This window comes from Astatotilapia calliptera, chromosome 10, assembly GCF_964374335.1.
Source record: "Astatotilapia calliptera chromosome 10, fAstCal68.1, whole genome shotgun sequence".
NCBI lineage: Eukaryota > Metazoa > Chordata > Actinopteri > Cichliformes > Cichlidae > Astatotilapia > Astatotilapia calliptera.
Genome location: NC_137431.1, coordinates 28,139,365 through 28,156,454, shown reverse-complemented (window position 1 = coordinate 28,156,454; position 17,090 = coordinate 28,139,365). Strand labels below are relative to the sequence as shown.

Below are 17,090 nucleotides of genomic sequence, written 5' to 3'. Positions count from 1 at the left end.
TGTCCTTTACCATTAATAGAAAAACAGCCCCAAAGCTAAATGTCTCCTCCTCTGTGCTTGACTGTGGGGATGGTGTTCTTTGGGTCATACTCAGCATTTCTCTTCCTCCGATCACGGCAACTCAAGTTGATACTAAAGAGCCTGAGTTTGGTTTCATCTGATCACAGTACTTTCACCAGCCCGTCTCAGAATCACGTAGATTCTAACTTAAGACGGGCTTGTTTGTGTGCCTTCTGCTGCTTATAACTTATTAGCGACTGTGGTCCTCACTGCCTTCAGATCATTAACAAGATTAATATTAATTCCTGTGATTGGGCTGCTCCACTACCTTTCTTCCCATGAGGGTGTTGGGGTTTTGTTTTATAGTCTGTGTGTCTCTGTTAAAATGGAACTACGACAATAATATATCATATAATTATTGCCCCCACTGTATACGAAGAAAAACACAAAATCAAAATCGTGTTGAGGTGAGTTTATTAATATGAACAAAGTTTAGATAACATAAGTCTTTTTTTAGGAAAACTATAACAGTGGAGAGCAGACTCCAGGAGCAGTATTCACTTTCTCAGAAACACCAATAAAAGTTCCTGAAACTAGTGGAAGACTGGAGATCACGTCCTTGGCTCTCTTATGACTTTGGATATATGAAAGTCTGCACAAAATTTTATCCAATAGTTATAGACAGATTAATGTGCCTGCTGGGCACGAGCCCAGGGGCTTCTGATCTCATCCCAGAAACACTATCCATTTCCCGGAAGAACACACAAAATGAAATGAAAAGAAGTGGAGATGGAAATGAAAAATGGCAACAAAGAAATACAAAAGAGACCAAAATTTAGAGCAAAATAATGGCCACAAGGAGCAAAAATGACAAGAATTTGCAATATGACTCAAATTAAACACACAAAGAAAAGAGGCACAAAATGATGAAAAAAGTCAACATCTTTTTTTTTCTTTCAGTCTGGGTATTTTGGTCCTCTATGGGATGAGTGCCTGAGGGGCCTCTTAAATTATAATCTGTCCAGGCCAACACATGTGGATGGATTTCATTCCATTCACAGAGCTTGGCTAAAAAAGGTATATATTTTAATTAGCAAGATTTAGAAAACAATTAGACTGACTTAAGTACATTTTGTTGGCATCCATTTATTTGGCCATTATGCCTCAGACAATGTTAATTGTTCCATTTGTTTCCAGTCTTTTTGTTTGGAGAAAAAGAAGATAAGCTGCTTACTTACCTCACAAGATGTCAGGTTGACACGCGTCTCTCGAGCTGGCAAAAAAAAGAAAAGCAAGCTTCCCAAAATAATGAACTATTTTCTTTAAAGGAAAACTTTTTCTGTGGTTTCTACAAAAGTTATAATTTTGAGGTTTTCATCTGCCGCTCACAATAAGTTGTACCCTATTAAATAACTGTAGCGTATTTGCATTATGTAAGTAACTGCACAGAATATCCTGTATATCGGAGGTAGTTTGCATGGCGATATAGTTGGTAAGAATAATATAGAGGGGTTAAGGATGAACTGTGTTAATTGCACTGTATGCAGTATGTGCTCCTCATGCTGTGTGTGCACAGTGAAATCACTCTTGCTTGTTTGTGTGTCTTTGTTTGTGGTGTGTTTGTGTGGGACAGAGAAAGTCTCAGCGAGTATTGATTTCCTCCGTCTCTCTCTCTTCCCCAGCCTTATTGTTCTTCACTGCCTGACTCGCATACGCTGTGTTGTCTGCTTGTACGGGAATTAGGCTGTCTTGGTGTCTGTCAAGCGCCGACAGTTCTGACTTTGCACTTGTGTTTGTGCATTTGAGCTCCGGTTACATTAGCGACCGCGTTTCTGTTTTTGAAGCAGCTGTCCGAAAGCCTGCGTGTTTCATTACGTGTCTGTGTCTTCTCTTCCCTTTGTCCAAATTACGAGACCCCCGAAACCCAGCCTCCCTGAGGCTTTCTACCAGCCAATTGGTGTCCAGTATGCATGGTGTACTTTGGAAGGGTAGAGAACTGGAGATCTTTGTTTTTTCCCCAATCAAAGATCAGGCTTCCTCTCTGTCAGCACACCCTGGCATTCTTAAGCTTATATGCTGCCAAGGCCCATAATTCTTAGTGGTTTCTCATTTTCTGTAAAGCCTTTCTTTGCAGTTTGAAAGGCTTTGTCATGCTTAAAGTTCCAGCAGATTGGTTATTTTAAGCTACTGCTCCTATAGTTATTTTAAGTTCTTCAGTTAACACTTCTTTTATCTCTTTTAAGCCCTTATGGATCTTATAGTGTAATAGAGTTAGTAAGATTTTAGGAGATGGAAGGAGGACCAAACCAGCCTGTATCTTTCAGCCTCCCCCACAGCAGAGGAGAACAAGATGGAGGATCCTGAGGTACATTATAGCCCGGCCCAGTCACGTAAGCAACCTATAGAGGAGGCTAAAGTGGGCCTGTGACTCTGATTAAGCACCTTCATTTAAAGAGTACGATTGCTTTGTTCACATGTGTGCAGACCACCCCGCACTCACCGCCATAGCCACTCCAGTCTGCCACATCTCCGCCTGCATACTGCAGATAAGGACTTTAGAGCTGCATAACAATGTTGACATCAGAATGAAAAGTCTGCATTTCAACCCTCTGTGTTCTCGTTGCATTTCCACCCATCACTGCCAGTCCCACGGGGGTTTCTCCCAGTCCATCAGCGCAGAATCCCAAACCCCGGGAGCCTTTCCTGACATGCAAATCCCGTCACACAGAAGATATTATATGGCATACAGGAAGTGACAAGGCCAAAGGTGAAAGTGGGATGAATTTCGAGTGAGGGCCGTGCAGTCAGGAGCTGGCCGAGCGGTGGAAATCCAGTCTGCATGCAGAGTCTAAACGTTCATTCACTGCAGATCAGATTACATAAGAACCCCATAAACTGTAGACCTAATCTGCAGTGTTTGTTGCTTCAAACTGTTTGGGGTAGCCGGTTCAGCGCAAGTTTTGCAAAGGTTAATTTTGGTCACATCCGCGTTGATTGACTGGGGGTCACATTGTGTCGGTTTTCATTAGAGAAAACCCCACAGCTCTGTCCAAAGCAATACAAGCAACACGGGAGACAGATACTGGGCCCCCCACTGGAAAATGATTTTCACACATACAAATGAATGCAATTGCCATAAATGGGTCATTTGAACCTGGTGAACCCAGCTGTGACATTGTTCACATTCATAAGGCTTAATTAGCTCAAGTAATGTCCCAAATCACTATATTCGCCTATTTGTTGAGCAAATAAATAAGCTAGACAACAGACTGTATATAAAAGATGGATGTATATCGCCTACTTGTTCGTGTAATATAATTTTGTGCCTTGTGTTGTAGACATCTATATAGACTGATTTTAACCATTTGGGGGCAACGGATGCACCGGTGTGTCCAAATCACATGACCAATTTAGGATGACATAGCAACAAGAAAAACTATATACTAGTTTTTCAATTGTGTTGATAGGCCATGTAAAACCAGAGTTTGGATTTTCAAAAATATACAAGATGCTCTTTCCTGAATACTATCACCCCGTTTAGTGCAGAACCAAACAGTAAAAACAAAGCTGATGCTGCCAATGGTGGACTCATCTGTTACAAAGATCTGAAGGAACCCCAGCAGCAGGATCAAGGTTAGCGATTACTTAGCCAACCTGGGATGACAGTGGTGCTTGCGAGGAAAACAACCTCCCAAAAAACAAGAAAAAAAACATGACATTCTTGTTGGTGGAAAAATGTAACATGTCGACCAATCAAAAAAAGATATCCCAGCACGTGGCATTTGGTTGTTTAGGAAGAGGGGAAAGCTTTGGGAGTGACACGTCAAAAGAGCGAGTGAGCGATAGCAAGTTTTGAGATGTGAGAGAATCCTGACATTTAGCGTGTTTGGAGTGGGTAGTTAGGTGTGCTGTCTTGTGTAGTGTGGCAGCCAAGCATGTAGTCTAGTCATTTGCTTTGTTTAGTGTGTCAAAACAATGAGGGCACTGCCAAATGTCACGTTTGCTAGCTTAAAAGTCACCCGAGACAGATTGGGCACATCACAGGCTAGAATTTCACTTAGGACACAGACTTCTTGTGAAGAAACATTAATAACTCATATTATTTCTTTATTTAGTTCTAATAACTCATATATTTACATATATTCTTGACTAATAAAAAAAACACCCTACAAAAACTACCACATTCACATCTAATGCAAAGCAGAGACCAAAACTGCATTAGGCTCTCAGCATGTTTATTTCTCATTTAAAGTTGGATATTTTACCAGCACAAATAGCCATCAACTAATAAAACCCACTGAGAAAGAACAGGAAACTTAAAACATGTAATTTTGCTTAATTAATTGACAAAAACTGATGGATACTTACTAATAAATCCTTATATTAAAGTTACAACGTCCACTCAATTAGTAGCAAGACTTGCTAAAAGCACTCAGACTAATGGTTATCACAAAGTAATGTGCCGATTTAGGAGCCATCATTTCTCCAAGTCGTCTTACCATAACCTTTCAAGCCAATTAGATAAGCTAGATAACTTGCAAGGGAAGCATCCCCATGTTTAACCCTTTACAAAGTTCTGCTTGTTTTTGGGGTTGGTTTTTTTTTTTTACTTTCCTTAAGAGGTAAAGATGACATAAAAGGAGAAGGAGAAAAAGAGGCTGGGAGGGATTCAGAGTAGAGCTGCCTGTTCAGGGGGTTTGGGCACCAGACCAAGATACCTTTTGGGCACCTACGAGGTCAGCTGTTGGGAATTCAGTGGTATCCCACCAGAGGAACTGGAGGAGGTGGCTGTTTGAGCTACTTCTTAAAGACCTTCACATACTGTTCATCTAATTTTTCCTTCCTCCACTTGTCCAGTTTCCTCAATTTTTTTTAAAGGACACACAGCACACAGTGCTGAGATATGCCATATTTTCTGCTCATAGCTTTATGCCATTCAAACTTTTACTTTTGACATTTTGTATAGATTCAGCTAAACAAATGGGAACGAAATATGTGTTTTTTTGCCACAGGCTGTAGACAAAGTGCTTAAAGATAGTGCCTTGTCAAATTGTCTGTTATGTGTAGTCACAACTTTGGTTCACCCCTCGAGTTAGGTGCCTTTTATTTTATGCTTGAATGGCTAACAGATTAACGACTACACCCAAAGCCCATGACTTGTATGTGTCCATCCAGCGTGGTGGTCTTGGCTTTTACCTTACATGTGGTATTTTTAGCTGTGACTCTTGGATGTAATCCACCTACTGTTAGTGTCGACAGTTTGATTCATGGCGCAGCTCCTCCACGAAAGGCAGAAGTTGAAATGGCACTGAATGTCTTCCTCTTTCTCGCTCTTCCTCTCTTAATAAGGGTTAATACCCCCTTCTGCTCCCTCGAGGCAGCCCGTAATAATTAATTCAGTGATTAATATCCTGGTCTCCAATGGTAATGTCTCTGTGGAAACAGGAGAAGAAGGGAGCTTAAACGAAATGGCGACATGATAGTGGTTTTAATTGACTGCAAATCCCACTTGGATAGAACTGCAGTTATTTTGGTGCTTCCTCTTGAGAATGCAGGATGTCACATCGCAACTCATAAAATGTCAATATAAACATCCAGGCAGCCGTCTGCATCTCCGGTGTAATTGTTCCAGGTGTTTGCAGTCACTTCTGTCTCATTGCTTCAGATGGATTATCTCTATCTCTTCTGCTGAGTCATCATTGCTGAATCACCGGCGAGCTAATGAGAATGCTGTGATTGGCTTGATTAGTCCTGATTAGCTCAGACTGCGTGCATACTGATGGCAGATTTCCTGATGGCTATAGATGAGGCGTAACTTTTAATTTGAGTTGTGAATTTAGGCCAGAAGCAGAAGCTGCGTTTGAAAAAGGGGAAAAATCTGACTTTCAAGTGGTCTATATCCAAGATTTTCATTATTCTATTAGTTCAATACCAATTAGCTTTGTTATCTAGCTAACACAGTGCTGTTTTGCTGCATTGCTTATTGCTCCTGTCAGCAGTGCTTATCCGTCTATGAGGTTGATTTGTTGCACTAATTTAGCCAATTTTGGGCTATGCTGGATGCTGCATGTGCATCTGTGTAGTCGTCATCTTTAGCTTCAAGGTAAAATGGTATTAATGTTTCCCGCTTTGATATTTTGGTAAAAACCTGTCCAGTTACAATTAAAATGTGCATTTGTTTCCTTAAAGGGGGGCTATTGTGCTCTTTCTTACATTCTGTAATGTATATACTGTTACAATGGTGGGAGTTTATATTAAATATTGCTCAAGTTTTAAATAATTAGACATCATCTGTGAGCCGAAAGTTCAGGCTTCAGACTGAAATACTTTGGGGGGAAGCTGATATCCTAATGTGGTTATTCCACACACAGAGCTCTGGATGTGACCACAGAAGCCTCATTTACCTGACTTTTGAGGGGCAGCCAATCAGAAGGAAGTCAAGTAAGAATAGGACGGCAACCTCCTCACTAGGAAATAATATTGGTAACTAGGTGATTGCACTGATTTTTATTTATTATTTTGCTGTCAGAACAAAGTTTTGATTGAAAGGTGATTGCAAAGTTTGCCTTGTGGGAGGCAGCCTGTCTCCAAACAATTGCAATCCAGCTTTTACAGACTGCAATCACTCTCAGACAGACAGGCAAATAACTGCAATCTCATCTATAAACAGACAGTTTGCAATAAATCAGAGTCAGTCTGTGCTAATGAGCTCAACTTGTCTGCGGCACACTCTTTAAAATAGATGACTCAACTGGTTGACAACTTGGTTGTGTTATGCTTCCATTTCTATATAAAAGGTTGCTGTGTGACTTTTGCTGCATTTAACCTAAAATGACAAAGCAACAATGCAGCAACAATGTTTCTATTTGTGGAGGAATGTCTGAGATAAGCTGGACTCTGAATGTAAATACTTAATGTCAATTCCTGTTTAATGGGAATTTCTGTGCATGTAGATGCAACTTATCACAGTTAATACCTGTATTATCACAAACAAATTGCATGTAATTGAAACAACTTGACCCCATTCAATCCCCATCTGAGTCCATCTTATTGTTGTTTTTGAAGGCGGCGCCTGGCTGCAGACCTGGTCGCCTTCTTTGAAGCAGCCAGAGTGAAAGTTCATTTCACACATTATTTCACATAATTGTAATCGTGTTGTGGTCTCCATCCACTGTTTTCCATTAAAGAGACTGTGGCTTTAAAGGGAGGTGAGCTAAAGCAGCCTGTGTCAGACTGGAAGTGCACCTAGATTGGTCACCAGTTTACATAGACACAGACAGCCACACCTGTAGCCAGTTTAATAATCACAGATCAAACTGACAAGGTTAGGTGTGAGTCGACTATGCTAACCCCCGCACAATTAAAGTATGTTTTGAACTTTGGATACAGATTTGGAGCTTAATGGTTTCCTTTTGAGATCATTTTTTTCACCAAATGCTTCAATTTCTTTTCCTCATGACCTTTCTGGTACTAAAATTCAGCTAAAGTGGAATTTTAATCCTCTTCAGATGGTTGTAGTTCAATACATTTTAAAAGCCTCATGAGATTAAAAAGTGTCTCAGGACAAAAGCAAATATTTGAGAAAAGACAGCGATTTAAGAAGGTTGTAAAGGCATCATTAAAATGATTTAATAGCTCCTAATATCCATAGAGTCTATACAACTAAGTAGGTGATATAAACCACAATATATGTATTCTTTTTTACAGCTAGACAGGTGTAAGATTTCATATATGGCATTTAAAATGACAAACAGAAAACAAAACATCCACCTGCGATACGACCAGGCTTTCTTCAAGGTTGACATCACAGAGCGATCCAGTGTCGGGTATTTAAAATCCCACCGATTATATTTCCCCAGGAGATAATGCTGAAGGTTTGTAATATCTTAGTTACGTGTGGCAGCACATCACCATCTTAATGAGAGCAGATCAGAAATGCCAGAGGATTAATTTACAATTAAAACATGGACCCTTTGTTATCTGTACTACGTGATAGTTTAGTTAATGTAAACAGTTTGTTAGGTTTGCATTTCCTACAAATTTCTGTTATTTTTATATATTTCATTTTATATTTTAGTGAAGAATTCAACTGTTTTTAATCTTTCCTTTACTATTCTGATATTTTACATCTGGTTTTATCTGCTAATTATCTGCAGCTGCTTGTTTTGGTCATATTTCTTCAAATATCTTTCACTTTTAGACTAGCTGTGGCTCAGTTAGGTAGAGTGGGTCATCTGCTAATCATCTACTAAGTCTACTGTTTAGTGGCTCCATACCTGGCTCTTCCAAACTGCATGTTGAAGTTTGCTTGGGGGTGATACTGAACTCCAGGTTTTCGCCTGACATGTGGGTAAATGAGGCTTGTAGTAAGAAAGCGCTCAAATATAACAGTGCTGAAACTGAGTAGTAAAGCATTTTATAGCCTTATTATGGATGCGTGTGTGTGTGTGTGTGTGTGTGTGTGTGTGTGTGTGTGTGTGTGTGTGTGTGTGTGTGTGTGTGTGTGTGTGTGTGTGTGTGTGTGTGTGTGTGTGTGTGTAATGATGCGCTCTTTTTTCCACTTTATACTAGTATAAATAATTTATATATTTTAGTCTAGCAGTTGGCTTGGAGTGATTCAAACATGATACCCACTCTCAGGGAGGCTTTTAATTAGAAAAATGTGTTGGAATTGTTATGCTTATGCTATCAGTGTTAATTAATTGTTAGTGTCTAGAAACAGAGTCTTGCACCTGAATATTAAGGTGTCTGCAAGAGAGATGTACCGGTTTCATCTAAAGTTGATTTGTTGCCTATCTGAGCAGGCTTTGTTCGCATAAACAGTCCATTTGGAGAGCAAAAGAACAGTTGTTTTCACTGAGGTTCACTGGCTGTTATGACAATTTAGGTTTTAAAAATAATTAACATTCATAAACAATGACTGGTAAAGCCTAAACCCAGATAGTAAGATATCCTGGTTATACTGGAAGCCGAGATATTCCACAGTTCCCAGAGGCTAAAGTATGAGCTCTACTACACTGCAGGTGTAACCACTAACCTTTAAGAACCCTGTGCTGTAACTTAAGCCGTAACCTGACATGCTCCTTCCTAGATATCTAACTACATGTTGCATTCAAGTAGCAGTAGTGGTTCATTTCTAGCTACTTGTAGAGATAGAAACCCTGCCGCAGCTGTTGTTGCATACTGTGATGCATGCATGGTGGGCATCGTTTGGAGTTGAATATCTTACCTGAGGTCACTTTGACATGCAGACTAGAGGAGCTCGGGATCGATCCAGTAGCTACTACATGACCCTCTCTATCCCCTGAGCCACAGCTGGCCCAGATGTATTTTTGGAGCATTTCAGGCCTGTATTAGTTAGGAGCATAGCCTTCAGTACATTCGTCACCTGCAAAGGATGAGCAATAGGCTGTGAGCCTCTGCAGTACAGGTAATATGACCTGGCGTTAATTAGTGACGAGATTTTATTTTGCAAAATTATGTTAGAGATTTAGCCGAGGACAGAACATGGGAGCAGAGACAGAGCACAAGAGTGACAATTTGTCTGCTACGAATAAGTCAAGTACCATGATCTCACCTCCAGGTGTCACCCTGGGAGCAAACTAGCACCTCCCCATTTATTTAGGCTTTGCTCAAGGTCACAACTGTCCCCATCCCTCCACAGCTTTTACTTCACCTCCTCTTCTGTTTCTTCCTCTTAACCACACATGCTGCAGAAATCCTCAAATCACACATCAAATCTGACAGAAGTTTTTCATCTTATTTTTCCCCACATCAAAGGAGGTAAAAGAGCAAAGTGGGGAATGCATCAGATGGTCAGTGATAGTAACAGAGAACGTACCATATCTAATCCTGATAAGAGATTTGCTTTGCTTTCATGTTGCTTTTATTATCTTTGCATTTTTTTTTACTTAAGCGCCACGATCTCATTTTCCCCTTCAAACGTCTCATTCTGTGGCTTTAGATTGAGAAAATGAAAGTTGTTCCACGGAGAGTGACAGACTCAGTACAGTTTATTCTATATGCTGCTTGTTCCAACGGCCCTTTGAAGCTACAGTGTCTAAAATATTTAAACTCAAGTCACCTTCTTCTTCTTCTTCTTTTTACAACCACAGGATTTCATCAGATGTATTCTTGATGTCTTGAAGCATTCGCATGCTTCGTGAGATTTAGATTATTTGAAATTACAGTTACTGGGATTGAGAAAAACACACAGTACTCGATTTTCGGGGTGAATATGAAAGAGGGGTGCTTTCTGGGGTAAATTTGTAACTTGATCTTAGATTTTCGATGTTCATCAATATGAAGATTCGTTACATAAATTGTAAAAACTAAAACTTAATCTAAAATTGTTGAGATTGTTCTCTTTTAGTATTCTTTATATCCAGGGCTTGCCAGACACTCTTTGTTTCAACACTGGAGCCAATTTCTTTTTTGTCTCCGCTTTCTTTTTCTAATACTTCCCTCATCTAGCTATCTTGTTTCCTCCACCGAACTCATACATCATTACAGTCAAGTTCTCTCCAAGGTTTTTCAAGCACTTTTCCTTCTTTGCAACCTTCCCTTGTAATGAACACACTCTTCTTTCACTAACTGCAAACAGTATAGCGCTTTTGGCCTTTTTCATTAATCTCAATTCCTGAGGAAGTTAATTTGACAAGGTTTCAGTTTTCTGGCTTTTTATTTGCCTTGTATGTACAGAAGCTCCTGTATACACAAACTAATTCACATGCAGATGGTGCAAAGGTCTGTAAACCATTATAAATTGGACTGGGACACTCAACCAACCGAGTAAAGCAGGCGCTGGTGTCCAATAACTATTAAAAACAAATCAATGAGCCACACCATCGCACTAGGTTCCTTCATTATGATGATAAACACGGACATTACAGTTCATTTTCTCACATACGCTGTCCTGTTACTGTAAACACTCAGGGCACCAAATTTAATATTAATCCACTGCAGGAAATGGTCCCAAACAGCAGCACTATTTAATATTGTTTGTGTGGTGTTTAACATCAACATTGCTCAGCTGCTGGAGTAAATTACTGAGGTTAGTTGTTGACAAATACTACAAACATGATATTTTGATTTATATCGGAAACTGGGATGTGCTGCAATAAATGCCATGTAAATAAGGCTGCTACGAATAAATGAATTAGTATTAACTAAAACAAAAACAATGCACGCAAGAAATAGAGTGGTTAGTAGTGACTTTTCATCTGGTGTCCACCTAAAAATCTGGAAATTCACATGTGGAAATTCATGCCATGAAGCTCTCGGTGCACAGTATTTATGCTGATGTTAATGACAGTGGAGATTTGGAAGGGTGGAGTTAGTGAGTGAGCAGTGTTGGTGACTTTTAGACACTTTTTCAGGACTCCGAGACCCCGCTCTATGATGTTACGTGGTCTGTCACGAGGGGAGCAATTTATTACAGCACCACGCTCGACTTCTTGATCTATTTAGGACTCATTCTTTCAGAAAGGTTTGTTAAGGCATGGCTAGTGTCTGATTTGATACACCTGTGAGATGCCCCACAGTAATTCTGTCCATATAGTGTGGTAAGCAGTGAAAAATGAGGTTAGAGAAATCCATATGAAAAAAAATGCATGATTTTCAACTCTTGAATCTGCATGATGTCAGAGAAAGAGGATATACCCGCCCACTTGTGGTTTACTAGGGTGAACCAATCAGAAGGCAGTTATCATAAAAGAGGAGGAGTTACAACTGATGTTTTACACAGTTAATCCGAATTATTTTGATCTATGAATTACGTGGAGCCCACAAATCAAAATATGGAGTAAAAATGAACACTTGTGTAAACTGCATCACGCATCTTATTAGAGGTGATGGGAAGGTGAGAGTGCTTATTTTGAAACGCTTCTATATAATTTTTAATGTGTCACCTGGATTCTAGCATCGCTTAAAGGACAATAGAGCAAAAAAGAAACCACCGGAAGCGCTAACGTGACCTGAAAATTACCCAGACTCCCAGCGCAGGGCTTTTCTCACCCCACTCCCCCACTCCCTCTGTTTACTGCAGGCCCATCAAGACACAGCAGTGTGTCACAGTCAGCGGTATCAGCCAGCAAACACACAGCACAGACAGTCGGAAGGGATGGCAAAGAGACTCTCCTCTGCTCCCATTATTACTCTCCCACAATCCACTGCTGATTCTATATAAATAAAGCAAGGACGGGGAAAATGGAGAGGCTCTGACACAGGGAACGAAGGGATTTTAGCGGCTGGGGAAAGAAAATAAAAGGAGACGATAGACATGAGAGGATAGGACTCACCGATGCATCTTCATGCACGCCCTCCACCTCTTAAGGCGTTATTTTACAGTTAAATACTCCGTGCTCAAATATACTCCCAAGGAGAGAGGAGACGAAGAGACGGAAGTCATTTGTATTCAAATCCAGAGCTAATACGTCAATAAGTCTATTTCATGGGCAAAGACTCCTCTGTGTGTATGTGTGTGTGTGTGTGGAGGAGACATGCTCCACTGCAGCACTTCTCAATTGGAAGCTGCCTTAGCTGCTACAGGCACTTTCATCCGTTCAGACTGAGAAAATGGAGGTTTCCTCAGTGATTCTTTGGTCGGGGTGACGGCTCTGCAGAACTCGTCGAGTAGAAGCACAAAGTGTTTGTTCAGAAGGTTTCTTAGCAGTGCTGATAGTCACGCTTCTTTCAGACGGGCCATAAGGGAACATTAGAAGAGGGTTTCTCATTAGGTGCCTACAGTATGTGGAGTCAGTCGAGGGAAAGGATGCTATCTATTTGTATACTGTGGCTTTTGTGTATTGGGAGCAATGGAATATAGCCAGATCGCAATAAGACACAGTGAAATACCAGCCAAGAACACACTGACTGTTGCAGATGCCTGTCTCCTCCCTTCCTCATATCCCCATCTCTCTCTCTCTCCATCTGACACGGAGGCCTGAGGGTTTTGTATCCGCTGCTGTTTGATTTGCACCGAGGGGAGATCTTGTTTGTTCTCCTCAATGCAGCATTTATGGTTTAAGATTCTCCTCACGACCTTCCGCTGCTCCTGAGCAGCGAGCTATCTGTCTGCCCCGAGTGAAAAAACAAGAAAAGAGCAGTGCTGCCGCCGCTATGCCGGCCGGGGGACCTGCAGCTCTTCTCATCCTGCCAGTAAACAAAAAGAGGGGTTGGGTAAGAAGGGACAAAAGTAGCCTGTACCTTTCTCTTTATCAAAGCTGGTCAACAGAAGCATGTGGGATTTTTTATTTTGTATTTTTTGTGAGGCATTAATGAGAGGTAAATAAAGCTCTGGCAGCTTTGAGTGTTGTCAGAGCTCCACCTTGTGGTATTACATTAGCATTGTTGGTTCCATGCTTTACTCATATCTCATTCTGTCTAATCTTTCACTATTGTTATACCACTGACTGTCTTCTGTCTTTTTATCTCACTCTTTTCCCTTTTTTTATCCTAATTTGACCTCCAATTATCATTCTCCTGCTCTACTTTCTTGCAACTTTCCTTCCCTCTTATTTTCATCCTGCCCGTCCTCGCCATAATCCATCCAATCTGTTCCTGCGCTATTCTTCGTCCTCCCTCCTTTCTATCTTTAAGATCGTTATCGGGACGAATCGTAGGAGGAGTGTGGTGGTTCTTCACTCTCATCATCATCTCGTCCTACACGGCCAACCTGGCCGCCTTTCTCACTGTGGAGAGGATGGTTTCTCCCATTGAGAGTGCAGAGGATCTGGCCAAACAGACCGACATTGCCTATGGCACATTAGACTCTGGCTCAACCAAAGAGTTCTTCAGGGTGAGTTGGTGTTACCAGAGTTAGTGACCTACTTTCAGACAGGTATGGGACCCTGTGAAGGCCTACAATCTTTGACACTCACACACGCTCAAAAGCAAAGACTCATCAAAATATTGTTTTCTTCTAGTCCCTATTATACCTTGTCAAGGTATGTTACTCCAGTGATTCCCAACCAGGAGGTATTTCTGCTAGGAAGACAAGCTTGGGAACTGAAATTACAGTCAATGTAATGACTGAGTAGACCCAAACTTGTTTGAGTAGAAAAGTTGAAAGTAAATGGACTTTTCTACTCTCCCAGAGTACTCAAAGCGCTCTATAAAACACATTCACACAAGTACTGTCTTCTATGCTTTTAAGTGCACACTAACATTCACATACATTCACACTCTGATGGATGCATCGGAGAGCAAATTGGGGTTAATATCTTGCCCATGCAGACTAGGGGGAGCCAGGGAACCACCAACCTTCCGATTAGCAGATGACCTGCTCCACCTCCTGAGCTGCAGCCACCCCATAAGTTGGTTAAAGCATTAGAAATAAGACTGAAATTGGAAATAAAATAAAGACATTTAAAATTAAGTTTTCATAAATGAAAAAAAGTATGACAGCATTTAAAGGTATTAGTTGCCTTTCAGCTGCTCAGCGAGCAGTTCAAAATGTTGGCTGAAAGTAAACAAGCTTTTTTAGTTTTCCAATTTTGGATGAACGGATGAAATAATAAACTAGAATTGTGGCTAAAAATTGTAAATAATTGACTATGTGGCTTGTACTTGAAATTTATAGCTAAAATTCTGTAAAAAAGTATTCACACCCATAACTATATTAGATTAATATTTGAGATGGTAAACTAAAATATAAATATGTATTGTCTAATAAATTATTAAATAAAGGTGCTGTTAGAATTTCAATTAGATTGCAAAGAAAATTAAAGACCTAGCTGGTTAAAATTATAACTAAAGAGCTGGATAGTATAGTTACCAATTATCCATCCATCCATCCATCCTCATCCGCTTTGTCCGGGGCCGGGTCGCGGGGGCAGCAGCCTAAGCAAAGAGGCCCAGACCTCCCTCCCTCTCCCCAGCCACCTCCTCCAGCTTATCCGGGGGAATACCAAGTTACCAATTAGACTGTTGATAAAAGTTTTGATTAACGGTTGAAATAGCAAGCTAAAAGCTAAACGAGTAGAACATTAACTGAAATTTGTAGTGTTTGTTAGCCACCATTGTAGATAAACAAAAAAGTCACAAAAACATTTTTAAAATGGGCACCTAAATAAAAGCTGGAAATTATTTTTATATTACTATTATTATTATAAGTTGAAATAGCTAGCTAAAAGCATGGCTAGCAATTGAAATGGTTTACTAGATATACTAGATAAACAGATAAAATAACAAGGTAAATTATAAATAGTAAATATTAAATAAATTAAAATGGTGGCTATTAGTTTGGGTTTTAATAACGTATGTAGACAAAAATATAAGCATAATAAACGCAGCTAAAAAAATTTACTTAGAAATGAGAGTAAAAAGTTGGAAATTTGTTAGCTAATTATGTTAGCTAATTATTACCTAGCTTTGAGAACAGTTTGCGAAAATATAAACAATAGATCATCATCATCATTGATCATCAGTGATAATGTTCACTAGAAGCAGTTATAAAAGTTAGCTAACAGTTCTGTTTGTTCTTAAGAATATGATTAAAGATATGAAATGGGCTGCTAGCTGTTTATCACGCTGTACTAAAACTGTAAATCATTAGTTAAGAGTGTGGCTAGCAGTTAAAATTATTTAGCTAAAAGTTTTTTAACAGTTAGAATTTTGCATTAAGAGTAATAATATTTCATTTTAAAATCGTACTCCCCTCAGAGACGTAGATCATGGGAATAACGGCACCTAATTATTTGTTGTTGGTATAGCTGGAACTACTGTTTCTTTATCTGTGAGTGTGGTATTCAGGAAGGATTGCCTTGAACCATCTTATTTATTTATAGTAAAGACTTCAGACCCAACAGGATACAAAAGAGTACCAAAGACACTGGGGGCTGGGAAAGATGATAACAAGGCTAAACTGCCACTGAAAGTAGTCAAGAATTCAGTTTAAAATGAGTTTATATGAACACGCTTGAATATGAGAAGTGTTGGTGGCTGGTTCCATCTGACAGGGCTTTAGAGTATACCAGTTGAAAAGGGTTGGGAACCATTGGTCTATACAACTGCCGGTATTGTTATTTGACTTTTTTGCAGTAAAATGTTTCAAAGCTGATAAACAAAATGTAAATTGTTGAACTGATGCTCCATGTTTTCTCTATTTTGTATTGTATGTGGACATGCTTTCTCTGTCACTCACACATCATCTACCTTTGAACCTCCAAACCCTTCCAAACCCCACAGCGGTCCAAAATTGCTGTTTATGAGAAGATGTGGGGATACATGAAGTCTGCTGAGCCCACAGTCTTCACCAAGACCACGGCCGAGGGTGTGGCGCGGGTCCGCAAGTCCAAAGGAAAATACGCCTTCCTGTTGGAGTCCACTATGAATGAGTACACAGAGCAGCGCAAGCCCTGCGACACAATGAAAGTCGGGGGCAACTTGGACTCCAAGGGCTATGGAGTAGCCACACCCAAGGGTTCACAGTTAAGGTGGGTGGAATAGTGTAACAATATGTTCTACGTGTTGTTATGGTATTCCACCTTCCCTGGTGTGCCGCCTTTTCTATCTCTATCTGCCTCCACATACTGCTTAGTGTTGGTGGGTGGGGCGTTTTATGTGTTTGTTTGAGGGCACAAGTAGCCGCTTAGTGACATCTGTGTTTGTTGCATGCATGTGGGGCTTCATTGTGGGTGGTTTTTATTCACTTTTTTTGTCTTTACAGCTCTCCACAACAGGTAAATCTATGTGCTTGTGCTTGCTGTTTGGGCAAAGACATGTTGGAATGGCATGCTCTGGAAGCTCTCATCTGAAAATGTCTCATTTAGAAGATAATCTGCATTTTATATACAAAATGTAATTGCTCTGAGATATTTAGCTAATGCTACTTCAGTGTTCCTTCACGGTTGACTGGTTCTTTATTTTCAACTAAGTGACTGAAATAGTGCTTTGGGAGCCATTTGAAAGCTCAGCCCTGGGTAACTCTGCCAGACTCTGTCACAGCCTCCCGCTCATAGTGGAATTTACAGACCTGCCACAGAATACAGTGGCATTACAGTGGGGAGTTGCAATTTCAATCCACACACTCATCGATCAAAGCCCTCCAGCAAGGTCTCACTGAGGGGAAAGGATAAATATACTAAAGG

The 17,090-nt window shown here is 40.3% G+C and overlaps 1 protein-coding gene across 3 annotated transcripts in view; it reads left to right on the top strand.

Annotated features, from left to right (window-relative positions):
• Window positions 1-17,090, top strand: part of gria4b (glutamate receptor, ionotropic, AMPA 4b) — a 158,803-nt gene that overhangs the window by 130,276 nt on the left and 11,437 nt on the right. For all 3 annotated transcript variants that reach the window (XR_013911778.1, XM_026182433.2, XM_026182432.2), the window contains exons 12-13: window positions 13,600-13,798; window positions 16,189-16,436. Coding sequence is in view for 2 of the 3 variants with exons in the window: in XM_026182433.2 (XP_026038218.1) it covers window positions 13,600-13,798; window positions 16,189-16,436 (447 nt within the window). In the remaining variant the exon portion in view is untranslated. The remainder of the gene's footprint in view (window positions 1-13,599; window positions 13,799-16,188; window positions 16,437-17,090) is intronic.